Source organism: Camellia sinensis, chromosome 10 (genome assembly GCF_055761805.1).
Source record: "Camellia sinensis isolate YWXY chromosome 10, ASM5576180v1, whole genome shotgun sequence".
Classification (NCBI taxonomy): Eukaryota; Viridiplantae; Streptophyta; class Magnoliopsida; order Ericales; family Theaceae; genus Camellia; species Camellia sinensis.
Genome location: NC_138970.1, coordinates 148,845,661 through 148,862,404, shown reverse-complemented (window position 1 = coordinate 148,862,404; position 16,744 = coordinate 148,845,661). Strand labels below are relative to the sequence as shown.

The following is a 16,744-nucleotide window of genomic DNA, read 5'->3' as shown; positions in this document are numbered from 1 at the left end:
GAATACCCTGCTTGTGCTCTGTTTGCTCTCTGTTGCAGCAGGAAGAACCGGCTCCAGTGGCCGGCCGGCCACTTTTTCTGGTCGGCTGGCCAACTTTTTTGGACGGCAGGCTATCTTTGGTGGCCGGCCGGCCACTACTTCTGGCCTGCTGGCCACTTTTTGCAAAACCAAGCAGTGCCCTTTTTGAAATAGAACCGAGCTGATTCTGAGGTGAAAAATAGTGCAAGTGTTCTAACTGCACAACAGAGGCATCTGGCACCAGAAAAGTGGCTTTTTCGGGTGGAAATCCGTGCATACATACACATTCCTCGCTTCCCGGGGCTGATTAATTGCTCGGTTAATTCATGTTGCTGTAATTAAATAGTTATAGCTAGTTAAATTTTGTCTTGTAAGTAATTAGTTAGTTTTGTGTTGTAATTATTTCTAGACTAGTTGTTTATTTTGTTGTTGTAATAATTAATAGTTTAGTTAATTTATTTCATTTGGGTTTGTAATAGTTAGTTAATTAGCTTAGCTAGTTAGTTTATTCAGACCCTCCTGCGTGAGGGCACGATTGTAATAACATATATGTCTTCCAACCCCATATCTTTCTCTCTTTTATTTACCTGCTTATGATGGTTAGATTAGAGCATCATGTTTCATTTAGCATCCTCCATGTTTACATCCAATTGTATTGTATGCATCAAGGCTTGGTTCATCATTCTAATTTGCATTGTTAGTTTAACGCTTCTTTAAATACGTGCTTAGATCGCATGCTATCAAATTGATTCACATGTTATGTGAAGTAATCGAGCCTATTTAGATTGAATATCGTGTGTGTTACATTAGTCATATTGCATTAGTTAGGATCATTCATTTTTCTAACTCTTTCATTTTTTTTTTGGCTTGGAGTACTAGGTGAGCTTTTATTTGTTTTAGCATATTGCATTGTATGTTAATGTTGCCATGTAAGGCGTGTTCACCATTAGGCTAAATGCTTATATGATAAATTGTTTGAATGGTTATGGATGAAGGCTAATTGCTTGAATTGGGATGATTTCGATTAATGTACATTTAAGCCCACTTTTTTAAGTGGCACATTCACAAACTTTTTCAAAAACAAAACATGAAATCAAATATTTTAATTTTTGCAAATTAGTCTATACTTGTGTGCGTCACATAGTAACATAGCTAATAATCGGAACAAGAGCATATAATGTAAATAAGAATCACATCATGAATAGTAGAGGCCAATCTTTGATCAGGTGAGTGGGGGTGCTCAATTTATGACCTTCTCCTCTCGTACCTAAGTTCCCAAGCCGAGACAACTTTGGTGATGATGGACATGTGGCCTTTGGCATGGGTCTCGGGTTTCCTAAGTTTTTCAAAAATATTTAGGTGGCGACTCTGTATCTGGAAAAACAGTCTATTTTTGGCATTTTGATTCAAAATTGATTTTCCAAAAGATTTACTGGATTTGGATTCTTTGGTGTTTATCTATTTCACATTGCACTTATGAGATTAGATTCAGAACTGCGAGAGTCCGAACTGTACGGCTTATCGTCTTCCGAAAGGAGCACGAAAAGTAGAGCTACAGCGGGCCGATGGATCGAGCCACGGGTCGAGCTGGGCTTCAAAATGATGGCCTAGGCCCAAGCCCAGGGTCTCGGGCAGGGCTTGGGCACGGGTTCAAACGGGGCCGGGCCCACCCTGGGTTGTGGGTGGGCTTCGAGCCACTGGCCATTTTTACACTCCTACATTTCCCTGTCTTTGTTGAATGAATGAATATATGTATACTCATTGACTCTTTCAAACTCCATCACTTTCACCAAAAAAATTATTTCAATGTGGGGAACCACTTATTTTGTGTAGTAATACTATAATTACAACTACAAAATTTTATTCAGAAAATTACTTAAAAATATAAATGAGGATTTCAAATTTATTCTACATTAAAGCTGCAAATAAACAGACTTGTTCGTGAACACACTCGAGTTTGGTTCAGTAAAGATTCATTTGAATACGGTTCGTTAAATTTCTATTGCGTTCGAAATCAAGCTCGAGCTCGTTAAAATATTAGGTCTCTTTTGGGAACCAACTTATAAGCCAACTTATTGGCTTATTTAAGTCTTATCACATCTCTATTTTTTTGCACGTTTTCTCATAACAAACCAAAAAGCCAGCTTATAAGCCAAACATACTAAAGCTCGTCTCATTAGCTCGGCTCATTAGTTGAGTTGGTTTAACATTTATTTAAATAATAGGATAAATATATTATTTATGTATTAAATTGTCATGCCACAAAATTTGGACAATTAAATATTAAATTAGGACTAAACCCTAATCAATATTCCATCATCCAAATCCCAGGGGTGAAACAAAATCTAAATGTTATCAACTCCATAAGGTTTAAGTAAATTTCAATGCTAAAAAAAATACAAGGGATAAAAAAAATTAACAAACGCCAACCAAACCATCCATCATAAAATCATAACTATCAAATACCTCTAACATAAAAGTAATAACAACTAGTCAAAACAACTCAAATAATGTAAAGTTGAAAAATAACCCACAATGCCAAATTGTCAAAATACTAAGGTCATAAAAAAATAAATAAACTAATATCAATCAAAAACTCCAGAAATCAAAAGAAATTTGAAAGATGTGTCTTACGATCGTAGTTATTTCTTGTCACCAACGTAGTCCCAACTAATCCTGCAAAGGAAGCTTAGCTGCGCTCAAATAGAATGCACCTGAGATGCCAAGAGACAAAACGGGTCAGTATACGAGTATACTGGTATGAGTATAAGATTTGGCACCCACGTATCCACCAGACACAAACAAAAGTACATTTAATTCTTATTACAGGACAAGACAAGTAGTTTCACCCGCACCGAGACGAGTCGGTAGTTTCCTGAGATACGATGGCATTTAGTTTCTTGCCCGTACACAACTAAATATAAATTGAGTATAAAATAAAAAAAATAAAAATAAAAATATGGTGGGTCAGCCCTACATAAAAAGTTAGTAAGACCCACCATTTTGCAAATAAATAAAATTAGTATAATTTAATCATAAGTAAATTGCTGAAAAAGTATAAAAACGCACTGTTTCATGCTTAAATCATTCGAAGTGACCAGAACTCAAAGAACAAAAGTTGTATAGAATCAAATTTTCTAAAAGGTAGCTTGGATGAATTTAGTAGAAACTGAACAGGTTGAGAGAAAAACTAGATAGAAGAACCTAGATGGAATTCAACTGAAGAATCTGAAACTGAAAACGAAAAGAAACTTTTCTAAGATGATTTTTTTCGGAAACGTTCAAAACACAACATGTGTTCAGAATAATGTTTTACTTCAGTTTACGCGAAATCAATAAAAATGAGCTTGTTTCGTGGGTTAAAACATCATCTAAAATTTGCATTGCTAAAATGAATAAAACTATTATAACCAAGATTATCCAATTATAAGTTTTAATTGATCTTTTTAGTAAAAAGTTAAAATACAAAAGTTGTTTAGCATTACTTATAAATGTGTCTGCCCAAATTTCATATTCTAACGAGGTCGTTTACTATTTTTCCAGATGTACAAATCAATACAATTCAAACTAAACCAATACGTTCATATTTAATTCTTTGTACCTTAACTCCACTATTTTGGTCCTTCACTTCTGGCCTACACATATATCCCACGTGCCTCCCGGATACCTAACACCACTCTGAAGTCAAACTTGCACGGAGATATCGTCCCGAGTTTGGCCTACACTTTCCAGATGGTTAGCATATATGTACGCGTGTAAATCAAAGCATTCGTCTACTCTTGAGAACGAGGCAACAATATATATCTACACAACACCTCATCTCCTCATGAGAACAAATATCACAATGTCGAGCCTAAGACATTCAAATAAATCTCATAATCTTCACTTTTTTTTTTATACACTCTTTCTCACTAGCACTCAAATAAAACAACAATTTATGGAGTCATAGTGGAGTATTCGGAATTTATCTATGAGTTCCAAGTTTATTTTAATTTCATATATCCATGAGTGTGATTACAACCACAAAATAAATACATATAAAAATCCTAAACCTTGCATACACAACTAATCAAAATAATTAAAATCAATCTATTATCTTCATGCAAATACAATATCAAACCAACATCAAATAAATAAATAAATAAAAATAACGAAATAAACATAAATTAAGGGAAGTGGATTTTGTACTCACAATTGTTTTTTGAAAATTAAAAGAATTACTTAAAGAATTAATGAAGTCACCAAAATAAAACGCTAACCCTTTTGTTTTTCTCTCTACCTCACCTATCTCTCCTTGCCCTCTCTCTCTCTTTCGCTCTGCTTGCTGCTGCTTCTTTTTTGTTTTGTTTTGGTGAGCCTCTAAGGCTTATAACCTAATTTACATATTATATTATACAAATACAACATATATAAATATAATAACTCTTTTATATATATAAATATTCAGATTAATTATATATATATATCACTAAATAACACAGTAAATTAATTAAATAATACATTAAATTCCTATGTAGCCACACAATTAATGAAGCCAAAAAAATTAAAGTAATAATAATAAATAATGACTTAAAAAAATATGTATACAAAATAGGATAAATATGTTATTTATATATTTAAATAATATAAATGTAAATAATAGCTAAATTTATTTATATGTAAATAATCATTAACTATAGATAATACATTTATATAATAGTGGTGGTAGATATTATTATTTTGGGAAGATATTGACTTTTTTCTAGTATGTTTATAGATATCGTATATAAAATTGTATAATCAAAATATCAATTGTAATTTTAATCTTATACACAGGTATAAATTTATAATTTCTTTGCTTCGTTATGGCATGTGAATAGCTCAAGCTCAGTTCATTAAATTTTTTTTGAGTCGAATTTAAACTCGTTAAAATCTTAATAAATAAGCTCAAACATACTAACGCTCAGCTTGACTCGACTCGTTTATAGCCCTATTCTATATAGGGACTCTACAACACATCTTTCAATCTCTATGGCACACAAATTTTAGGCACATCCCAAACTTAATATTTTGTATAAATTGGAAACTACCTGCATAAATGTGTGATGCTGTTGATGACATTGAAAACTTGAACCTTTTTTTACTCCCTTTGAATATTCTATCTTGAAGGTTACTTGTGTTTGATAAAATTAAAAATTAAATGCTGAACTAATTGAATTAAAAAATTATTTGATAAAAATTAATGTTGAAATGAAGACAAGATGAAATTTGAAATTTATTAGTATTTTTAAATTTTCTCTTTCAATATGAATATATTGTGATGATGGTGAGGTGGTGGAGGCGACAATGGCAATGATAGTGGTGGTTATGGTGCTAATGATGATGATGACGGTGGTGGTGGTGTACGATGTGGAGGGATAATGGTTGTGGTGATAGTGGAAAGGTTGTGTAATGGACGTAGTGATGGTATTTGTGGTGATTTGATGGTGGTAGCGATTGTGTAGTAGTGATGGTGGCGGTTGAAGCGACAGTTGTTGTAATAGTAAAGATGGTGATGCAAGTGGAGAGTTGTGGTAATGGTAGGGGTGACATCTGTTGTGCTGAGGTCACCTCTGATTGTCATCCCCTTCGTGTTTTGGTTGGTGAATTACAATTTATCCCTTTTATGCATCACTATGAGTAATATATTTCATTTATATATAATGGACATGTTTTCTGTGCCCTAGCAGGGGTTATGTTTAGCTATTTTTTTCACTATGACCCTTCAAGTGTGTGTATGTGTGTGTGTGTGTGTGTGTGTGTGTGTGTGTGTTTTAATTTTTAATTTAATTTAATTTATTTATTTTTGTTGAGAAAATTATTCTAAGGCCCCTCTCCCATTTTAATAATGGAAGAGATCTACAATATTATTTTATGATGGACAAGGTCCCTCAACCCCTGACACCCATATATAAAGCGAAATTTGATCTCTTTAAATCAAACTGCCTCTCCCCTCTCTTTCTCTCTCTTTGCTCTTCTCTCTCCGACAAACTCCACCTCTGTTATGACCTAAACCCGCCCCTCTAGGTTTAGCATCGTAACCAGCCAGTAATCCTAGGATTACTAATGGCCTCTGAACAAATTACACAAAATACAAGGGCTAGCAAAAGCAAATACAACATATAACGTCCATAGAGTTGTGTAGACATACATGGGATAGAAAATATGGTACTTACATACATATCTGTGACGTTAATATCCATGTTGGTCTTATGTCATCATTTCAGATACAATCAAAAAGGGGCTTAGGCCAATATACAGAGTTTACAAAAATTGTTCAAACAAACAGAATAAAACAAAATCTTAAAACTTCTTAACAAAACATAACCATTCTTTAACTTGGGAACCTTCTCGGGAGGCGCTGTGGTTGGTTGCCAAAACAGAACCAGGTAGCAGCTTAGGCCTGTTCACGCGCCTGATCACCTACATACATAAATACTACAGTGAGTTGAAGCCTAGTGAATAATAACAAAGGAAAGGTATTAATGAATATTGTCCATAATAGATTCAGAAATAGATTCATATTCATATTCAGAGCTCACAGATAGTCATACGTGATACATCCATTAGTGCTAATAGAACAATTGACCCATTTATACGGGACGTAAACAGTTGACTCATGTGCACAGAGACGTTCATAAGGATCCATAACAGTTGACCCATGATTAATTTGCCCCTTTAGACTAATTTTGGAAAAAGTGAGGTTAGGGACAAATTTGTCATTTCTGCCTCAAACATCATTTCAAACACGTTTTTCAATACAAAAACTCAAATAAAAATCCATCATATCTTCCCAAACACAAAAGCTAAAATAGCCTACTAAAATAGCTGAAAAGCCAAAAAGCCTAAAAAATAGCCACTTCCCAAACACCCACTTAATTCTCTAGCAATTCCTTCTTTCTTACTTGAATTCACTCATCTCACTCTAACTCTCCCTCTCTCACGTTTTCTCCTCAATAAATGATGAACAAAGAAAGCTCTAGTGTGTGTATAAACCTTATATAGGCTTGATTAATGGACTTAATTAAGCTTGGCTTAACTTAATTTAATCTAATTTATTCTAATTATTTGGTTCCAAATCACCTTCCGATCAAACCTACCATAACATGCCAAAAATTCTAAATAACATGTAAACTTAGTCAATTTCATGATCAGATGCCGATAAGGCCTTCAATTCGCGTATCGAAATAAAAATACAGACACATTCCTATCATGAATAGATATAAACACAATTCACACATGATTCCTCCTTAATTACTCATTAAGCATTCTTAATTAAGGATTATACGCTAATCAGGGATCGGGGTTGTTACAACCTCCATCGCTGGAGTTCATCGTTATCGTCGTTGTCGTCTTCTTCAACTCTCTCTCCGTCAAGCGAAGCTCAAAGCATCCTTATCCGTGGACGATTTCACCGATTACGAACAGATCGTCGCTTCTGCCAACAAAAACTCTCTCGCTAAAGGCCCCACTAGAGCTGTTATTATCGTTGCCTCTGCTGGTCCCTTATCCTTCTACAAATACACACATGCTATAGAATATATATAGATATATATATATATATATATATATATAGATAAGCTCGATTCTTCATCTCTTCTTTGGAAAGTTCATAATTGTTCGGTAGTTTCGTAACTGAGCTTTGGTAGGGCTAGGTTTTTTTCGATGGCTTTGGGTGATCCGAGGGGTTCTCAATGTTCGCAATCTTCGGGTGCGTTGTCGAACCATTTGATTATGATTTTGAGTGGTGAAGAAGGAGATTTTGTGGACTACATGGAAGATTTTTTTGGATGAAATTAGTGTTTCTGTGATTACATAGACTACTACTGAGATTATTATGGTGGTAGAAGCATATCATTTGCAGAGAAATTTGCAAACCAAAGAAATTTGTGCAAACTGGAGAAATTTGTGCAAACTAGAGAAATTTCAATTTGAAGACCACTACTGAGATTATTATGGTGGTGGAAGCATATCATTTGCCACAGAAATTTGCAAACTAGAGAAATTTGTGCAAACCAGAGAAATTTTAATTTGGAGACCACTACTGAGATTATTATGGTGGTGGAAGCATATCATTTGCCAGAGAAATTTGCAAAGAAATTTGTGCAAACTAGAGAAATTTTGCAAACCAGAAAATTTTTTGCAAACCAGAGAGTGAGAAGTCTAAAGAAATTTGGAGAGAATTTCTCGGGGAAGTCTAGAGAAATTCTCTGGATTGAAATTTCTCTGAATCGATGTGTGAGGGACCTTAGACATTATGAAAATATTGGATGTCTTTTATGCTATAAAATCTTAATACAAGGGATCCTATAAAAAATCCCTATTTTTTCCCCTACTTTGGCTCTTCATATTTCAATTTTTTTCTAATTTACTTCAAAAGCTAATTATGTTCAAAATTAGACAAAAATAACACATTGATAGTCACATGATAAAAAATTATTTTATTATATATAACTCATACATTTGACATAAATTTAAATCTCAATATAATAATATATTTTTTATGTCATGTGAGAATGTGACATTTTCAGTCTAATTTTGAATAGAAATTAGTTTTAGGATTAAATTTGAGAAAAAAATTGAAACATGAAGGGCCAATATAGCGATCCCGGTTTTGACCCATCATTTGTTATATTTCGGACTCGGGTTTAATGTTTCCATATTGTTGTCTACCTCTTGTTTCCCTTGTATCTCTTGAAATTGGCCCTTGGATTGTTATGATTGAGTTTGGAATAGGTTGGTTGCATGTTTTTCCCTAACTTAGTTGCCTAGAATTTTGGTGCTCCGCTCGAGCGGGCCTTCTTGCGCTTGAGCAGGAGTTGCACACTCACAATACTTGGCACGTCTGTAAAAGTACTGGAGGAGTGTTTTTTATGCTCGAGTGGCGTTTTCTACGCTCGAGAGGGTGGGCGCTCAAGCGGCTTTCTTTGCGCTCGAGCGGGTTGACTGCGTCTACATAACTACTGGATGTGTGTATTCTGTGCTCGAGCAGGATCTTCTTGTACTTGAGTGGAATGAAATGTTGTGTCTGATGCTCGAGCGTCAAACTCTTCGCTCGAGTGGACTACGTGTATATCAGATTGCGAAAAACACTTTTACATCACTTTTTCAGATCTATTCTTCTCAAAACCCTAAAGTGAGACCCTCTCTCTCTAAAATACCCTCTCTCTAGATTTTCACCTAGATCTAGTGCTCTATCCACCCTTGCGCCTTCATTAAAAAGGTAGAGCTCCTCAAGATCATCACTTTGAACCGATTGGAGTTAGATTTTAGCATCTTTGAGGCTTCTCTCTTGCTTAGCTCGTCTTTTCCCTTTGAGGTAGGGATATTCTACACCTTAATATGGTTTTTAACCTAGGTATTTGTTGTTATGTATAAATGATGGAATTTGGGAGGATTTGAGTAAAGCTAGGGTTTGGGTTCAAAATTGAAAGAGGGGTTTTCCTTGTTGGTATACAAAATGGCTCTGGGGCTTTGTATATGAAGTTCCCAAGTGTTAAAATGGTGAGATTTGACCTTGGGGTTGATATTTGAAAGAGGGGGAAAGTGTGCCCTAGTTTGTGTTAATTAATCATTTCGCATAAATGATGAAATTGGTATGGAAAATATGAAATTGGAAGGATGTATGAATGAATGGTGTAGTTGGATTTGTTAAATCACTCACCTATAGAAATTTGATAAATTATTTGTTTAAAAGATTGTATACCTGTTTAGAAATAACTGTTTTAGGGTATCGGTGGAGGATAACTATGATTGTTGTAGAAATTGCATGAGGATTAGGTAAATTGAAACTAATCATTTAAGTTGTGTCATTGAATATGACGGTATGACTAAGGCATTGAATATGTGTTATGGATAGTCATTGTATATGACGATGTTTGTAAATGCATTGTATATGTATTCGTTTTGGGAGAAGAATGGGGATGTACTCCATTGCTTGGGAGGAGATAGGGGATGGACTCCATTGAGAATTAAGTTGGCCAGAGTGTCCAGGGTGAAAGTCCTGAAACCTTATGTATGCATGGGTGCCAATCCTGCGAATGAAATTTTTGTAAAATGGCAAGGTTAAAGTGTTTGTATGATAATTGTGTGAAAAACAGAACCACTGAGTTGCAGTCTCAGCTGAGTTATTTGTAAAATTATGTGTAGTTATCACATGACTTAGAATGAGATGAATTAACTCGAACAGAATAAATGAGAATGGACCGAAATATGAGTAACAATGTTGAATGGTTATGAGGAGAATGTAAGTTGGTCATGAATATTGAATATTTATCAGACATTTATATCTTAGTTAAATCTCATATATTGTGTTAGTTTATCTCTATTGGGCTTTGGCTCACCCTACTTGGGAAACCATTTTTAGGTACATGTGATATGCTTTCTCCAAGGGCATAGATTGGGATGACTTTGGAGCTGAAGGCTCTTATCATTTTTGTCTACGCGTTTATTCAAGCCGAGGGCTTTACGTGTATAGAGCTTAGGACTCTTTCTTTGTTGTAACCAAGTGATATCTTGGAAAGATGTAAGCCCATAGGGCATTTATTTTGTTGTTATTGACTTGTATCACATGCTATAGATTCAGGATGAATGTTTATGAATGTATAATGCATGTAATACCTTTTGTAGTACGAACTCTAATATATGGAAAGTGAATGAATTCTATTATATTTATTTCTCTTATGAATTGGGTTATTTGTATTATTTTGAGGGCGTTACAACCAAAGTGAAGGAAAAAAATACTTCTAAGTAAGACTTATCAGATAAATTTTTGTCCAATTGACTTGAAGTATCATGATCGCATGGGACTCATCCTTAGATCCAGATAGTTCTCTTTGACTTAAGAAAATGTTGAGATGTGAGCATACTCCATAATTTTTTGAAATAATATTTTAGTACCATTTTTCTATTAAATTTTTGCCTTTAATGAATTTTAATTTGTTTTTTAGTTTTTTTGTTGTTGTTAAAGTTACTAGAAGATTCTAAAAAATATGTAAATAGTTCAATAAACTTTGCTAAATACAAAAAACAAAAGACAAGAAAAATGACCTTTTTCTAAAAATTTAACTCTAGTTTTAAAATTTTTTAAATTGTTCTATCGATAAAATCTAAGAAAAAAATTGATAAAATTTTATAAAAATAATAAAATAGTAAGATGACAAATATTATTTTTTATACAAAAATATTATAATAATTATATAAAATAAAATTGTAAGATGATAAATATCCTTCAAACTTTAGTGTCTTTCGACTAAATCGATAACCATATGTTTATGGTATGTATTTTTCTTTATTTTTTATTTTAAAAATTAAAGAGGTACTGTTAATTTGCTTGTATAGGTTAACTAATAAAATGACTTAAAATGGTGATCTAATCAATTATACGAGTTTTAATTCATAGTTCGGAATTTTAGAGAAAATGAAAAAAGTAATTTGTTAGATTTATTTAATTTTTTGAAATTATTTTCGATTGAACATGTAACCCCTAAACAATATTTTTTGTTCCGTGCATATGTACTTTTGTTGGCGTACTGGGATGTGTATCAAATTTACAACTTATTTATGCTTGTTTAAATTGCACCAAACTGATCATCTCTAATTATAGATCTAATGGCTGCAAAATAGTATAATGAATTTTTTTATACCCATCAAAAATTGTAAGAATCACGTATATTATTATACTCGTAATTAGTAAGACAATTTCAAAAGATGAGAAGTTATATATGGTTTTGCCTCCCAAAGTTCCAACCCTAGATCCATCATTGATACCCATTAGATATGTGATAGAGATATTCCATTACAACTATGCGATAGAGAGATCTAAATCCCTAAAGTTTGTGGGGTATCATTCGGAGCCGATTTCAATAATTTGAACTGTTCATATTATAAAGTTTGTCAAGTAGATCATTAATGAAAAAATCAAGTTAATTAGATATTTGCAACTCTATAAAAAGATCACATTTTTGTGTAAAAAATAAATAGCTATCATAATTTTGATAATGTTTTTTAAAATAATTAGAATCCAATAATTGGGTTATGAATATCCAAATAACTTAATTTTTTATATGAACAATATGTTCGACAAAATCTGTAACATGGACGGTTCAAATAATCAAAATAGGCTCAAAATAAATCCTCAAAATCCTTAGAACAATTGTCACAATAGCAGTCCCCATATTCCTCTTCCTCAACCATTGGTACTGGGCTTGACTTGAAATTTTGGGGACTCAAAATTTTCAAATTTAATAGAATTCATTAAAGTTCTATCAATTTATTGATCAGGTTGACTCTGAAAAACAAGTAAATTGTTATTAACCTCCATATTTTCCTTTGAAATAGGGTGTACTCTGTTTGGAGCAATTTAAGGTCTAAAGTGAAGTAGTCTGATCCCCTAATTTGAATGCCTTTGTGTGAAGCAATCAAATTGAAAAAGACATCTGGTATTTTTGTTCTAAACAATTTTCTAGATCTTGATTTAATAGTACTATGGCATAGGCATACTAGTATTATTTGTAGAGGTTCATGATATTACAAAATTTTTTATTGTAACTAGTTTTTAAACCCTATGCAAAATCTGAATTGTAGTAATCACAATTGTCAAACACAAGCAAAAGAGAGATACGGTTTACCTAATTTTCACCGGTGCACATTACCTTCGCAATAGAAGTATGCATTGTGAATCGCACAATGTTGTGGCATGAGTGTAGAATTTGGTGGTGATCTTAGGGGAGAAGACAAGTAAGGCTTAGGCGGGATTCGCAAGGACTCCAGGCTCCCTTCTAGCATCTCTACCACCCTATTCATTGACGGCCGGTGTGATGGATCAGTTTGTATGCACCATAAGCCAACTATAATCATCTTCCTTGCACTTTCATTTGCCTCATCATTCATAATGCCATGCACTCCAAGTTCTCCATCTAGCTCAAGTCGCTTGTATATCCAATCTGGAAAATATATCTCACTTGTGTGATCAACTTTGATATCAATATTCTTTCTTCCTCCGACCATTTCTAGAATCATCATTCCATAACTGTAGACATCTGACTTGTGTGAAACTCCCCCAAAGTTTCTACAAAATACTTCAGGGGCAATATAGCCGGCTGTTCCTCTAGCACCCAATAGTGATACGATACTCTCTTTCTGTGGGCACAGTTTAGCAAGGCCAAAATCGGAGATCTTTGGGCAAAAGTCTTCATTTAAAAGAATATTATGAGGCTTTATGTCAAAATGCAAAATTCGCATATTGCAACCACGATGCAAGTACTCTAATCCTCGAGCAATGCCAACTGCAATTTTGTACAATGCTTCCCATCCCAATTGGTGATATGTCAAGGAATTCCTATCATATATGAATTTCTCAAGGGATCCATTAGGCATGAACTCATATACAAGAGCTCTATTGTGACCATCAAAACAAAACCCCAGGAGATTTACAATATTAACATGAGAAGTCCTACTAATGGCTGCAACCTCATTAATGAAATCTTCTCCGTTGTCTTTCAATTCCTTTAGAACCTTTACTGCCACAAGGGATCCATTTTCTAGATTTCCTTTGAAAACACAACCATAGCCTCCTTGACCTAGTTTAACTCTGAAGGAGTTGGTCATTTTCTTGATGTCAAAGTAAGTGTACCTTTTTGGAGCAAGAGATCCATAATTCTTTAGAAAGGCCTCAACATTTCGGTATTTCTCTGTTTTAGTCTTCCAAAAGAATGTGAATTGATCATTTTGTGCTAGTTTCCTTATGATGCAGAACAATAGGATTACTAAAATCCCAAATCCAGCAAAAACTGAAGGAGTTGCAAAAAGAGAAAAATTAAGCTAGTGTGGCAGAGGAATGAAACAATTATCTGAATATACTCAAGCATATAAATACTGGCTAATGACATATATTACCTGTTCCTAAAATCAATGGCAACCTACTTCTTTTTGCAACCACCAATTAAAAACATTTGATGTATATAGATGCATCTAAATTTATTCATGCTTATAGATACTGATTAGAGGTATATTACCTGCTGGTAGTATCAATATCATGTGTTTTGTTCCTGTAAATAATGCCAAGGAGAAAAACCTCAGGCAATTTGTTAAGACGGAATTAAAAATTGAGAAGTAATAAACAAAACAAGCACATAAGCATACAAAAGATTTACGTGGTACTTCTATAAGTCTACATCCATAGGTGAAGAACATGGAAGCGTTTTACTATGAAAATAGAGAACATAATGAGTCGGTTCTCTCTAAAACCCCCCACTGTACAGAAGCTCCCAAGATCATGAACCTTGAAACTCCAAAATGATCCCTTACATATAAAGATTCCAATAATACCAAACAGGGTCAATATAGACACAAATGCAAAATGGGGTAATCCAAATGAGGAGGTTTCAAATGAAGAGAGAGCAATTGAAGAAGATGGGGTAGTCAAAATGGGCTAGATCTTCGTCGTTCTTAACATCTTAAAGGGGTTCCATAGACCCTTTCAAATGAAACATTTGTTGGTCCATGGACGAACCCATCTTCAAGAGGTTAAAACAAAAAGAAGCTCCTTGATAGAATTGGAAATCTTATTGCTAGAGAAGAATGCTAGTTTGTCTAACCAAGTCTAAGAAATCTAGTCGTATGCCTTCTATGAAATAAATAGAAGGCATTGTCCTCCAACTTTGCATGTTGTTTGTTTCTTTGGCCTTGCTCTCAAGCTGTGAGAGTTTTTTTTAGTGCTAAATTTTGAATGCTCTGTTTTAATGGCTTGCTTAGACATCTTTCTTGTCCCCATAGGGGTGTATTGAGCATATTTTTTGGTATATCTAACCCACATACAACAATACATAGTAATTTATTAAGCATATTCTGAATGCTTGAGCTTATAACTACAGGCAATCAGTTAATTAATCAAACCCCACCAAGGTAATGAAAAATCCATATGGAGCAGACTTCTACAGTTTGAAGATTTTGGATTAAATCAGAAATAACAGTATGCTTTATGCAGCAGAGAAATTCCAATACCGTGTTTTGCCTGCGCAATGCTTTTTTTGGGTAAGTAAGCCTGCTCAATGCATTGGAACTTGGCGCTGTTGTATCGATGACAATGGCCTCCTTTGAGGTGACACTCACTGCATTCTTTTGAGACATTAAATCCGAGTGAGAACTCAGAAGACAATACTGAGAACAGATCACTGACATTTCGCTTCCTGCTATCGTTCAACGAAACCACCGGTAGTTGAATATGTGCACAGCTTTGCAGAATTCTGTCATTAATAAGAGATTGATGAGGATCATCAGGGTATTTATAGTAAACTGCATTGCCTAAGCAGCCTTTGTAATAACTGTAACTGTGATTATGGCGTAAGAAATGCTCAATCTGCTTGTCAAGTGCACCGTTGACGCCGGAAGGGCATTTGAAGAAGGTGAGATTGGGCGAGACTGTAAAAGAAACAGAAGGTGTAATGAGAAGACTCGTGGGCAAGTAGAAGGTGAAAACATCGCAACTTTTGGACTTTATGAGGCTTTCAAGGATTTTGTCAGTAACATTTTGGACCTCATGATTAAGAAACTTGTCATGAACTTCATACCATTGTTGCTCCACACCGAAATTGAGTTTTGGAGTTGCTTCGCTGCAATCTACAGTGCAAAACCCACATTGGGGATAAGTGGTGTTGGAGTAAGGGAAGTTTATCTGCCCAAGTCTTCCACACTGGAAGGACTGTGGACAGTTTTGGAATGAGGTGTTGTCTTCTCCAGCAGAGTGAAGAAACAGTAGGTGAGAGAGGACAAAGAAAGCCAAAATGGAGGGAACAACCATTGTAGATTCACAATTTAGCAGATAATAAGAAAACCCATCAAGAGTCTTTGTATAATTTTTGTTAAGCATCTAGTCTAGCACCATAGAATTTTCCAGATGTTGATCATGTTGGTTTGGCTTCTTGACATGGCAATTGACTTGGAAATACTGTTAAAGGAGAGAGGGCTGGCACAGAGAGAGAGAGAGAGAGAGAGAGAGAGAAAAGAATGTGGTGAATGTAGAGACAAGTGGCCTAATTGTTGTTGATTAGAACGGTGGTCCCGCCAAAGACTCCAACGAAGTTTCACACTCAAGAGAAAGAATGTGGTGAATGTAGAGACAACTGGCCTAATTGTTGTTGATTGGAATGCTGGTCCCGCCAAAGACTCCAATGAAGTTTCTTTTTTTCACACTCAATCTTCTCCTTTTCTGACTAAAGCAAGCACTAATAATGACATTCAGCCATTGGCTCTTCAGAAATTCCTTCCCGCCTTTGTTGAATGAATGAATATATGTATACTCATTAACTCTTTCAAACTCCCTCACTTTCACTAAAAAAAATTATTTCAACGTGGGGAACCACTTATTTTGTGTAGTAATACTACAATACAACTACAAAAATTTTATTCAGAAAATTACTTAAAAATATAAATGAGGACTTTGGATTTATTCTACATTAAAGTTGCAAAAAATAGAATTGTTCATGAACAGACTTGAGTTCTGTTCAGTAAAGACTCATTTGAACACGGTTTCTTAAATTTTTATTGCGTTCGAATTCAAGATCGAAATCGAACTCGTTAAAATCTTAGGTCTCTTTTGAGAACCAACTTGTAAGCCAACTTATTGACTTATTTTAGTTATATCATTTCTTTATTTTTTTACACGTTTTTTCGTAATAAGCCAAAAAAGTCAACTTATAAGTCAAATATA

General features: G+C 34.3%; 1 protein-coding gene across 3 annotated transcripts; it reads right to left on the bottom strand.

The window, feature by feature from the left end:
- Positions 1-6,137: 6,137 nt before the first annotated feature.
- On the bottom strand, positions 6,138-16,032 carry LOC114275433 (LEAF RUST 10 DISEASE-RESISTANCE LOCUS RECEPTOR-LIKE PROTEIN KINASE-like 2.4). 3 transcript variants are annotated; one of them, XM_082892581.1, is made up of 4 exons: positions 15,040-16,032; positions 14,052-14,084; positions 12,690-13,826; positions 6,138-6,459 (listed from the first exon to the last, which is right to left on the bottom strand). In XM_082892581.1, exons 1-4 carry the CDS (start codon positions 15,902-15,904, stop codon positions 6,434-6,436), a joined length of 2,061 nt encoding a protein of 686 aa, XP_082748707.1. In that variant the 5' UTR covers positions 15,905-16,032; the 3' UTR covers positions 6,138-6,433. The 3 variants fall into 3 exon arrangements, with proteins under 3 accessions (XP_082748707.1, XP_082748706.1, XP_082748705.1); XM_082892579.1 differs by having other exon boundaries at positions 6,224-6,459; positions 12,666-13,826; positions 15,040-16,020; XM_082892580.1 differs by lacking the exon at positions 14,052-14,084 and having other exon boundaries at positions 15,040-16,026.
- Between the last annotated feature and the right edge of the window lie 712 nt (positions 16,033-16,744).

What these genes read in the sequence shown, in the direction of transcription:
- LOC114275433 (XM_082892581.1), bottom strand. Translation starts at nt 15,904, where the DNA reads ATGCTTAACAAAAATTATACAAAGACTCTTGATGGGTTTTCTTATTAT. An exon ending in GATATTGATACTACCAGCAG is followed by an intron (nt 13,827 to 14,051) that starts GTAATATACCTC and finishes CAACTCCTTCAG; the next exon opens with TTTTTGCTGGATTTGGGATT. An exon ending in TGCATACTTCTATTGCGAAG is followed by an intron (nt 6,460 to 12,689) that starts GTAATGTGCACC and finishes TTATGTATGTAG; the next exon opens with GTGATCAGGCGCGTGAACAG.